This window comes from Gastrolobium bilobum, unplaced genomic scaffold (genome assembly GCF_033153095.1).
Source record: "Gastrolobium bilobum isolate Gb01-03AN ecotype WA unplaced genomic scaffold, APGP_CSIRO_Gbil_v1 utg19911, whole genome shotgun sequence".
NCBI classification, from domain to species: domain Eukaryota; kingdom Viridiplantae; phylum Streptophyta; class Magnoliopsida; order Fabales; family Fabaceae; genus Gastrolobium; species Gastrolobium bilobum.
The window spans coordinates 262,697-275,351 of record NW_026898798.1 but is presented as its reverse complement, the minus strand read 5'-3'; the positions used below and the strand labels follow the sequence as shown (position 1 = coordinate 275,351).

The following is a 12,655-nucleotide window of genomic DNA, read 5'->3' as shown; positions in this document are numbered from 1 at the left end:
TATCCATATTTCAATTCTAATCTAAAGCATAAGGATGAATAAGTTTTCGTTCTCGAATTTTGCATTTTTTTTCTTTTTTTGAGAACCAAGGGAAGAAAAAGAAGAGAAACAAATACAGATTTTGCAACTGGAGCCATGTGAGTTCTGTTGTGAGTTCTGACTTTGAAGATTTAAGTTCTCTTATTTCAAGAATCGAATTAAACTCAACTATGTTGAATTTTAATATTACTTTCTCCAAAATAAATAAAATTTCATCATCAATTGCTGGAAGATATTTATTTAATTTTAGATGGCAAGATTATTAACTTCGTAAATTCTTATTTAGAAAATTCAGTGGTATTAGAAACTAAATTCTTTGGTTTGTGAGATCAAGGACTGTCCGGTTAGCATGTGTATATATGGTGTGCAACATCATTGAAGACAATTTGGACTCTTCAAGCTGGGAAGTACCTTGCTACTACGGGTGTTCATCAACCAATTTAAACCGCGGTGACCAAATCAAAAAATCAAAAACTGAATAAATCGAAAATCGAAAAATCAAAAACTGAAAAAACTCGCAAATTTTAATTGGATTGGATCAGATTTTGGATTGGATGATGAAAACCGATTCAATCTAAACCGATTCAATATATTAATTTCCTTATACCTACTTGGGTCTTTCCCTACTCATAACCCAAAAATTTCTAAAACCCATTAACCCATCAACTAAACCCAAGAAAAAAATTTAGTCATATTTCATCAACAAAATTTATCTATGAAGAGCTTCACATCTCATTGTCAAAAAAAATTATATTATCGTTTCCTAATACTTTTGTATTTCAAAAAAAAAATTACAAAGTCAATATATACAAAAGATGTTATTTGTAAAATAATCATGAAACAAATTTTAGAATTTTTAAAAAATCGAAAACCGATCCAATTTAAACCGAAAAAAATGGGATCGGATCGGATCGGATTTGAAAAAAATCCAAACTGAATGGATGATTATATGATCAAACCGAAGGAATTGAATCAAATGATTTTTACTTCCAAAATCAATCCAATCCAAACCGCGAACACCCTTACCTAATTGCTACACTTATTGGCAAAACTGGTCTCTCATTCATCGTTCCTCTTGCTCCTCAACCATTGGTGTTACATGAATTATGACCCTTGGACACAATCATGAATTTCAGCGAGGACACTTGAAAAATCTGAATAATATTTATTAGGGGAGCTTAAAATTATTGAGTAATTCGGCAACTTTTACAAATAAGGACAGTAATGATTAAATTGGTTATTCGGTTCAAAATTAATAACTAAAATAAAATAATAATTTCGGTTATTTATTTGATATTTATTTGTGAAATTTTTTTTCATATATATATATATATATACCAAACTTTGGTGGGATATATTATTTAAATAAAGTGAGCGAAAATTTGGTTATGGATTGGAGAGGAAGGGAATGTGATGATTTTGTAAACCCCTTTTCAAGTAAAAAGGGTTTTTAAAATAAAGCCTCTCTGCCTACCAAAAAATAAAAATAAAGCCTCTCTGTTTGATACTTATTCGAGTAAGTGGATAAATTATTCAAGTAACTTATTTATTGGAGTAAGAAAACCTCATACTCGATTAATTCACTTACTTGAATACCAAGTGGTCAAATAATGATAGATTGATCTATAATTAAAAAATGTGGTGAAGTGAATTTTTTAAATAAGGGGATAAAATGGTGAATCAACATATTCCTCTCCATGTAGATTTAACCTCATTCATGTTTCTATTTTGAGCGTCTCCTTACAATCCTATGACACTGAATATTAATATTTTTAAACTTATTCAATTAAAACAGTTGAACATTATGGAGGAGTGAAAATGGGTTTGTTGGAGGATCATGATCACAAGGCCCAAAACTTCCTCCTATTTTATTTTTTTTAAATCTTGAAAATTTCCATATATTTTAAGATTTGTCTCCTTTAAAAATATAAATTTGGTATGTGGCCCCACATGAAAAAAAATTCAAACTCTATCCTTATGATGGAAGGCAGCTCAATTGGTTTTATTACAAAGCTGTGGTTATGTGATGTATCAGATCCTATCCCAATTTGGAGCGCATTTTCACTATTTCGGTGGTATTAAACTGAGTGTGTTTTTTGTAATTTATATTATATATTTTAAAAAATATATAGTGTAAATTACAAAAACTATTTTTTTTCATTCCAGTATAAAAAGCAACTGAGATGACGTCTTTTCATTGGGCCACTGCATGGTATTGTAGATTCCCCCCGGTCATGAGTGTTTGGTTCAGGAGAAATTTTTTTAAAAAAAGTTTGTACAAAATATTACTAGGAAAATTGGGTTAAATATCCTGACGTGTGTTTGGTTGAAAATAAATCTTTGACGGGAAAAATAATGACAATTACGAAATTAACCTTTTAGTAAATATAATGCATTTTCCAACATGTATTGTAGATTCTTTTTGTCGGACATGTGCAGTGAGGTCCTCTTTACAATTTTTTTATCTCCAAGCGGCCAGCTTCATCGCACGAAGCTGAAATAGAAAGAGAGACCATTAGCGTTAAGGCAATGGCAAAGGCTAAAGGTCGAGCCCACGAAACAAAATTAACTGAGAATCATAAAAGGAGAATGCTTATAGAACAGATGCAAGGTGAAAGAAATAAATGGCTCGCGGTAATTAACACAACTTTTAGTCATATTGAAGGTATGCAGTTGATTGACATCCATTGACCTTAGAATATACTTTCGGCTTATATGTTAGGATCATATTGGGGGTATTGACTGGCTTGTCTCTACTATGGTACTAACTCATGCATGGATAAACTTTTATGCAGCTTCATTGTGTCAATAAAAAACAGGGGTAAAGTTGTCATGCCCTTGATCACCTTTTTCAGTTATCCAGTTTTTCAGAACAATTCCACCTGTTTAAATGGCTTTCTCAACAGTGCAGAAACTGGTTTTTTGCTTGTCTTCCTAATTTGCTAGGCAAAGCTCTTTGATGGGAAAATCTACCTAAAAGCTTCAACCAAACATGGTTTCATAAGATTCCTACATGCACTTATCTAGCAAAATTTTCACTTCTCCCCAACCAAACACTACCTTAGGTCTAACAGGACTCTCTCAGAAAAAAGAAGAAGAAGAAGCCTTATTTAATTAGAAAAGGAATATTTTTATTATTAAAATTTTCTACTACCAACTTATTATTTATCTAATCACTCTTGGATCAACATTTTTTCTTTTTTCAAAAACTTTTGAGTATTCTCTCTCTTTGATTCAATGGTGATCAGCAGTAAGAGATTTTGGTAATAAGAATATTCTCCCTCATTTAATTAATATCCATTACAAACTGAAACTATTTAAATTGATTTATCTTATTAAATTTTGGATAGTTTTATTGTTGCTGAGAAGTATTAAGCTGATTTTTCAAACGTCCAACAAAATAATTAAACAAAAAAGCTGATCATACCCACACAAAAAAAAAAAAAATGTTCATGTCTTTGTAGTGGGCTCAAACATCAAGGACACTTGAGAATCCTATAGGGTCCGAAGATCCTACAGTGCAACGACCCGTTTAGAACTTTTACATTTTTTTTTTTGAAAAATTAGTTGTCATTTTAAATTACAGAAAGTTATATCATTTTAAGAGAGATACAGACACAGAAAATTTGAATTTTAAATTAAAAAAAACCACCCACTTTCTCTCCCATGATTTCCATTTTTCTGTGTCTATCTCTCTCTAAAATGACATAACTTATGTCATTTAAAATGACAAACACCAAACTTTTTTTTTTTTTTTGGTTCTTGGGGTTGAACGCCGCGTTTAGAGTTGATAAAAATGAAAAATAGAATTTTACAAAATAAAATAAAAAAAATAAATTGAAAAATAGAAGATGCAGTTTGGTCCATCCTTGCTTCTTTTATCGTCGTCGTCTTCTATCCTGTTAGGGTTTGCAGAGTTTCAATTTACTCTCATAATATCGCAATTCCTCCCTATTTCTCATATTGATAACTCACGAATTCCAATACTATAGCACCCTGGTTCTCTGATAACTGTATTTGAAGATTCCCCTGATATTTTCAGGTGAAATATTGTTCTTTTTTTCCCCCCTTAAAACAAAAAACTGATGCTGCTTTATAGGATCGGATTGGCATGTGAATATTCTACGGAACGATAATCCTTTTGCTGCTTTGATTTTCATGCATTTCAAATTTCATCCATTAATTACCTCTGATATGTTTTGGTTTTGATGATCATATAATAACTTCATAATCAGCTTCATGCACTTTTAAGTAATTATTTTCTTAAACTGATTAATTTGTATTGATGTTTATTTTACAGGGACACATTTTTTTTTTTCTTTTTCTTTTCAAATCTTAAAAAAAAAATCTTAAGATTATTGGGGATCAGGTGATAGGAGATGCCTCGAGACTTGTCGCGATCACGATCGCCTCCCTATAGGCGTAGGCATTCACCATCTCCTGTGGGACACAGGTATAGCAGGAGGAGCAGAAGAGACAGAAGCCGATCTCCGTATTCATCATCCTACTCTTACAGCAGGTGACCCCGTTTGTATGTTTATTTTTATTTTTTTTGTCATATATATCATATTGAGTTAGGATGTTTGGGGACGCATGTTTTATAATTTGCTTTGTATGATTCTGAACCTTATATTTATGGATATTTTGTTGCTGTTTTGTTTTATAATGTAAACTGTACAGTATATGTTACAGGTTTGATGTTCTATGGACATACCAAGGACAATAGATAATTATAATATTTGATATCTAGCAAAATTAGATTTGAACTTGAACTTAAGAATTTGGCAAGGGTTGCGACTTGCGTGACTGGCTTGGGGTTAACTATGAGACAAAATGTGTAAAAGATTGTGTTTAACTGGGATTCTTTCCCTTTACATTATATTCATGTCTTATTGTTATTTAGATGTCAAATAAATTAAAAAAAATATTGATTTTTCTTTGTTGGAGTGTACGTTGGAAAACTGACTATTTTTTTGTTTGGAGAAATGGATATGATACTTTCAGGACTACAGAGCTATTGTATTTTAATGACCAAAACACGTGGGTCAAAGTTGAACCCGGTGGTTGATAATGCTGGTTATTTATGGAATGTTATTTGAATTGAATATCTAATTGGTAGTTTCTTATCATTCGGCTTCTTTGTTGTACGTGTTCAAGTGGACAAGAATGGATGGCTAGATTTCTTTTATTCTGCTGTTTGGATTCTCCTCTTCTGTTTGAGCCACTCAATGAGATGCATACTGTTATGCTGGATGATTGATATTGATAATATTCAAGTATTTGACGACCTTGTCATAATTGGTTATGGTGTTGCTTACTTTATAAGGCTTTTTATTGGGTTTATTTCTTTTGTGGGGTTTCCAATTTGTATGTGGATGCGCGAACTCATTAATAACACATATATAGAGCATAATATAGAGAACGAGATAGGATATATGCTATTCCTAACAAAATAAAAAAAGATTAGTTTCTTACCACAACATGGGAAGTGAGGAATATGAGCAGGTGGTGGGAGCTGATGAGTGTTTTTTCATTGCTCGATTGTGACATTTTCTTCTTCATGTGGTAAAAGATGGAGCACACAATGGTTATTCTTAGCAATTTATGAGGTAACTGTACATGTTTTTATATTTAGTGTGCTACATGGTGGGCAGGCTTTATATTCTCTCGATATAGCTGTTCAGTTGCTGGGGTTCATTGCTTATGATCATCTGTGTCATCATACAGGCGAAAAAGTCGTTCTATTTCGCCAAGAGGCCACAGAAGTCCTTCTACCACTCCAAGGCGTCGTAAAAGTCGATCTCCAACTGCAAAACGGTACAGAAGACATAGAAGTAGGAGTTCCTCATTGTCTCCTACTCATAAATCATCCAGTTCAAGCCTTGGGTCAATAGAGCATAAAACTGCCATTGAAAAACAAAAGAAAGAAGAAGAGAAGAAAAGGTAGTTTAATTGCTTATCATTTTGCTCTAACTCTATCTTTTCTTCACTTTTCCTTGAGTTATGCTTTAAGATGGAAATCATGATTTACTAATGGGTAGGTGCCTTTGGTTTATGATGAGAATTTCAGTATTTACTGCGTAACTTATAATTTATTGCTATAACTTTAGAATATTGATGTTATCAAATCAAATGTGCATATCTCTTGTACAAAAAATGTGCATATTATCAGTGAGACACAGACTGCCTGTAAAATTAGGAAAGGAAAGCTATTATGGTAAACCTTTGTTATTGTTTTCCAATTCTTTGGTGATATAGGTCTTATCAAATTTTGCAACTACCATATTTCTATTTCAAATATTGGCATACGCTACTTTCCACTGGTCTAATAATGTTATGGTATCTATTGATTTATTATTATGCTTATTTTCATGTTGCATAGAACATGTTGGATATGATTCGGGACATTTGCATTTGTGAATACAAAACTTTCCTTGTTTTTGTTGTTATCTATCAGCTAAGGGGTATTGCATTAGATGTTAGTTTTTCCTCTTTCTCTCTCTCCACATGCTACCTAAGCCTTATAATATGACCATAATGGTTTTTTGCCTAGTTAATGATTCTCTTGTCTTTAAAGAAAAGAAATTGATAATTATATAAAAGAATAGGATATTGCTTCTTGTTAGAATATATGAAAAATATTGTATCATGTTATGATTATAACTTCAAATAGTATAGTGTCTTAGATAATCTCTAAAGATTGGTTTTCATATTTCCTTATATTTCATGGTTTGTTTCCTTATTTTAGGAGTCTATTATTAGTATAAATATGGATTAGTGCTTTGTAGCATGTCTCACACCCTTCTCAATAATATCAATATAATTTTAGTATTATGAATATTCATTTTTCTACTTGCATACGTAAATTTCTATCACTTCAACATGATATCAGAGCGGTGCCATCCTTCGAGACTTATCATGTCTTTATTCTGCAGCCGAGTTCCTCGAAATCAAGAGCTTTACTTTAGTGTCATAATTATTTCCTTCCTTTAGAATTACTGAACCCAGTCCACTGCCGTCCACATCCTAGAAACCCGTTGTTGTTCGCCGCACCGTCAACTTTTCACTCTCCATTGTCATGTCGTCATTCTGACAGCCAGCCGCATGTTTGGATCCTCTCTTTTTTAATTATAAGCCATAGCTGAAAAAAAGAGCTTAAAAAAAAAAACTAAAAGTTGTTTTGTAATTACATCAATTTTTTAGCTTAAAAATGCATATTTCAAAAAAACTTTCTATGTATCTCTATAGCTCTTCATTTAAAAAAAAAACACACAATTCAAGAAAAGCAAATAAAGCCTTTAAAAAAAGCTCCTCCTAGGAGCTTTTAGCTTTTTTCTTCATTATAAAAAAAGAGTTTTTCCTTATAAGAATTTTTCTCAAAACCTATTTGGCCTAGCTTATGTTTATAAGTAGCTTCTAGCTTAAAAAAAGAGAGGATCCAAACAGGCATTTAGTTGTTTCCCTCCATCAGAAACAATGTGGATGAACAACTCTGGCTGAGCATCGAGCTTGCTCTTGTTTGTCAGGCCCTCGAGCCAAGTAGGACCCAACGCCCAACTGTCCTATGATGGTCAGATCAGCATCAGCAGCCAAGGCTTCCATGAATTCCTTGGTTACGGACCTTGCAATAATACCCATGTTGTTCACAAATCAGCCGTAGTCATGCCAATACTAATGTCGATGATAGACAATGTGTTGTTCGCTTGTCCGGAACAATAATTTCCCCCCTCTATACCTAAATCCTTATAATTCATACACGACTTTTTTCCATTGCATAGCTTATGAGGCATAGCGTGTCTCTGTATCCTTTGTGGGTTCCAGCAGTAGCACATGCTTTCTGCAAGGGACTTCTCTTATGAATTTGCAAAGTGATTGGAAGCTGTCCTAATCTAATGTTTTCCTAATTCTTTTCCAAAGCTTTACTGTTTTGTTTGTTTTAGGAGGATTTCTTATCCTCCTTGGCTTTTCCTTTTAAATTTCTTATTTCATGACAAATAAAAATGTACATTGCATCTCTCTCTCTCTCTCTCTCCCCGTTACTTATGAGCTGGATTCTGGATCTGGACCATATTCTAGGTAGTAAGTAAGAAACCCTAGCAATGATTTCATGTCTCATAATTTATTATTTTTTCTACCAGCTGAGCATAGTTGAACCGGTATCTTCCCTGGTCTTTACCTGGAGGCTGCTGTTGTGTGGTGGGGGTTTGATCCCCTAGATCCCCTTTTCCCATTCCTCCTTAGGTCTAATAGGGCCTCCCTAAAATCCAAAAAATATATTTGATTGGTAGTCTTGGAAACTGAAAAAGTCTCATCCATCCTAATTGTTGATCAAGGTTCTTCTTCATCATCCCTGGGAGATAGAAAAGGAGATTGAGCTATAGCTATATTTGATTTATGTTATTATTTTAACACTGTCAGAGCCCAATTACTAAAATATGTTGCATTTATTGTCCTTAAAATTTTTTTACAGCATTGATCCCATCTCTTGACATGTTGCCACTTTTATGGTGCTTATTTGTTCAGGGCTTGAGGGTTAGATTATCTAGTCATATACACTGCACTTTCAAAGTAAATTAGATCTTCAGAACCATACTCTCTCTCTCTCTCTCTATCTGCATTGGTAGTTCATCAATTTACTGGCTGGATGCCCTAGATTTGCATTTCTTTTTCTTTTTGTTTTCAACCAGCATATATCACTTGTAAGGAGCAATATGAATAGTTGAGAAGATTTTTTTTTTGAGAGAATTACAAGAAAAGAACTGCTGTTAAAATTATTTACCATAAATGGAGAAAATCACTTGAAGTGGTTATTTTGTATACAAAAAAGGGCACATTGTTTCCCAAACTTATACCTATGGCCTTCTGATCACAAAGAGCAACCTTACTATTGCTCCAAGGTTTGGCCTCTGGTTATTTTGTATGTGTGTTAGCTAAATACCCACTGATTGATGATTGTTTCTTATGGTGAATATTTTTATTAACTTTTCCTTTCTTGTCCCCATTTGATGGGTTGGAGCTGTGGAGGGAATTAGGAAGACGATAAGTGGATACGGAGTTAGTTTTTATAGTGACAGTGCGATACCCAGTCAGAAAGATTGACCTGATCCTGTGACCCACCTTAAAGGGTCTAGGCATCAGGTTAACGAACTAGATTGTCTCCAAATTTGAATATTTGGGTCCTGGCTGATTCTTTAGATGTAAAGTATATTCCTTGTTGCATTTCATTTGTAGTTTAGACTTGGCATTTTATCAGTGTAAATTTCTAACACTACACAGTAAATATGGTTTTTTTCCCCCTTTATTTTTTTATTTGAGGTGGATTGTATGGTTTTTTTTTTTAATTACTTTGATGCTTTTGGCACTTAACTAACAAAAGAACTTGACCTATTTTACAACAACTAATTTGTCGAAGATGTTTAGTGTAAAATTCTAGTATTTCCGTGATTAGTTTAAAACTGCAGCAGGTTACTTGAATTTCTTCTCCACAGGCTTGTCTGAAGGAAGGTACTGCTATAATTCCACTTGTAATGTTTGATGATCAAATTGGCTGCCTCATTTATCTACTGTTCACCAGTTTTGAAACTCATTTGTTTGGATCAGGATTCAATAGAGGTATGCCTTAAAAGCATAACCATTTTTTAGTGCCTTTGTCACCATGGAGGTTAGTTTGGCGTTGATTGTGGTTTTCTATCTCAAGTAGTTTAGGACAGGGTAAAAAGAAAAGGGGAGAATAAAAAGGGGGAGAAAAAAAATGAAGCAGACATGTCTATTGTCCAGTTTATTTGTTAGTTGTCTACGATAAAAAAAACATTGCGTCCATTTGTGTGTGGCATTTCTCCTTGTTCAAGTGGCCATTTTCCTGCTTAACATTCTGTTATGTTTTCACAGGCGTCAACAGGAAGCAGAGTTGAAATTAATAGAAGAAGAGACTACTAAAAGAGTTGAAGAAGCAATTCGTAAGAGAGTTGAAGAAAGCTTGAATTCTGAGGAGGTTCGGGTGGAAATTGAAAGGAGGTTGGAAGAGGGACGAAAGAGACTTAGTGATGAAGTTGCAGCTCAACTTGAAAAGGAAAAAGAAGCTGCTCTTATTGAGGCTAGACAGAAGGAGGTATATGTTTCAAATCACTCTATACTCTAATTCATTCTCTTTCTTTTGTGGCAGGCATATGAATATCATGCTCTTTTCATTTGACAAATCTTTGGAGGAAAATCAAATTTGAAATTTATTTATATGATTCCTTTAATCCTTCAATTTGTGAATTTGTTGATTTTATTGGGGTATGGCTTTACCTTAAGGCTATTTACGTCTTAATGTATCTTACGTTCTTGGCAAAACAAGTTCAATAGGTATCATTTGAGGGTCTGGTTTAATATTTTAATTATTTTGATTCTCATAGAGAAGTTGAAAAAAAAGAAAGAAAAAAAACTAGTTTTAGTCAGGCATTCAAGACTTCCACTTGCAGTTTCTGTGTTTGCTGTGCGCTTCTTGCGTGCACGTGTACTTATTTTCCCAGGACTAATCCTGAAGCCATTGGAAAACCTTATTAGATTACTTATTTTGATTACTTATTTTGATCTGCAGGAACAAGCTCGGAAAGAGAAAGAAAATCTTGAAAGGATGCTTGAGGAGAACCGGCGGAAGATTGAAGAAGCACAGAGAAGGGAAGCTTTAGAGCAGCAAAGGAGGGAGGAGGAACGATATAGAGAGCTAGAAGAGGTACAGAGACAGAAAGAAGAGGCCATGCGTAGGAAGAAACAGGAGGAGGAGCAAGAACGTTTAAACCAAATAAAGTTGTTGGGTAAAAACAAATCCCGACCAAAATTGTCATTTGCTCTTGGATCGAAATAACCCTTGGGTAACCTTTGTCTATTTGTTTGATCTAAAGCGTTTGGGCTTGATTCCGTATTTGCATCTGTAATTTGAGGAAATTACGTAGCCTCCTCAGCTTTAGTTTGACAGGGTTTTAACTGTTCCCAGTTTGCATTAGATTTCTTTTTCTTTTTTTTCATGTCCAATTAATTATCCACTTGATTTTCCATGTGTCCATGGCTATCATATTTTTGCTGTGAAATCATCCTCACTTAAGCAGTGACTTGTGAGCGAGAGCAGCGTTAAGGCCTCGAGGGAGAGGAGACGAGCTTTAAGAGATGAGAAATACTAAGACAATTTGATTCATTCCTGTGATCAAGGCAGAGGCAGAAAATTTTAAAAGGGGAACGAAGTTATAACTGTTTTTTTTTCTTCTTAATTTATCATTATATACATAATAAAAGAGTATATAGTTCTTAGAATTAAGTTATATATGACTATATGAGGATTGGAGGAGCGATCTAGTGGTGTTAACGGACCGAGTCGGGCTAAGTTTTGATCTTAAAATGTTCCGTCTGTATTTAAATGTGTCAGTCTGGCCTGGCCTATTCTGTTACCTCTTATGAATATAATTATCAGCTTGTGACTTGACTTATTTATAAAAAATAGAAGTATGGTTTAGCCTCTTAAAAAAATAAGATAATAAAAATTTATCTAAACAGAATATATGATCAACAAGATTAATAATTTTACAAAGATTCATAAATTCAATGTATATTCAAACAACATAATATATAATAAAATTATTCAAAAAATTTATTTAACCAATAAAATGGGGTGAAATAAGTTGAGGAGAGAGATGATTATTATGAGTAGTATAAAAAATATAAAATAAAAATAAAAGTTAGTATACTAGACCAGTCTGAGAGGCTCTAAGGTCGGATTTCTGAATTGGAACCTGATGCCTTTTTATTAAATGAACTTTTATATAAGTTCAAGCCTGGTTCTATCAACCAATTTTAAACATGCATGCCCAGACTTTCATGAACAGGGTCAAAGGCCCTTGGTTCATTTAACATCCTAGAGCCCCTGGTTCATTTAGCATCCTTAGAGCGATCACTATTTATATAATAAAAAAATAGAAATAAAAGGTAATATTTACAATTAAGGACTTGAATGAGTTCGTGGCTAATTGATCGCTCATCTTAATCTCTGCCATTACGCCACTGACTTCGAGTTCATTGGGCTTATATTAGAAATTAATTACGTTACAGACTGTAGGCTTTGCAGGCGGGAACAGAATATAACGTGCCGGAATTTTTACTTTCAACTACGTTCTCATACTACAGATTTGGTATAATTTTAAGTTTTTTTTTTTTTTAAATGGAAAAAATGTAAAGTCATAGGGTTCAATCATCACTTTGTAACAGTTATACATTTTGAAATATTTTTGAGTATCAACCTCAACTTAAAGTACAAAGTTGTGACCTTATGATTTGTTAATTTTTTAAAAATATTATTAACATGAAGTTGTATTAGTTGAACTTTTTAAATTGTTTTAAGTGAAGTCGTGGATGAAAACAATAAATTGACCACGATTAACATGAAGAATATAATTTTTCTTTATTTAATTCAATTCTTAATTTATTTATCGTAAATACAACTTCACCTTAATAATTAAAAAAATAAATTAATCTCAACTCATGAGTCAAATAATTAAATAAAATATTAAAAAATTAACTCTATTTTAACTTATGTTTGGTGTCTATGATTATAGTAAGAATATTTTAAAAAATTACTATAAAG

General features: G+C 33.0%; 1 protein-coding gene across 1 annotated transcript; it reads left to right on the top strand.

Moving 5' to 3' along the window:
* Positions 1 to 3,927: 3,927 nt before the first annotated feature.
* On the top strand, positions 3,928 to 11,072 carry LOC133284201 (uncharacterized protein At1g10890). Its single transcript, XM_061481189.1, has 5 exons — positions 3,928 to 4,081; positions 4,340 to 4,558; positions 5,767 to 5,982; positions 9,928 to 10,147; positions 10,622 to 11,072. Exons 2-5 carry the CDS (start codon positions 4,419 to 4,421, stop codon positions 10,886 to 10,888), a joined length of 843 nt encoding a protein of 280 aa, XP_061337173.1. The 5' UTR covers positions 3,928 to 4,081; positions 4,340 to 4,418; the 3' UTR covers positions 10,889 to 11,072.
* The last annotated feature ends 1,583 nt before the right edge of the window (positions 11,073 to 12,655 follow it).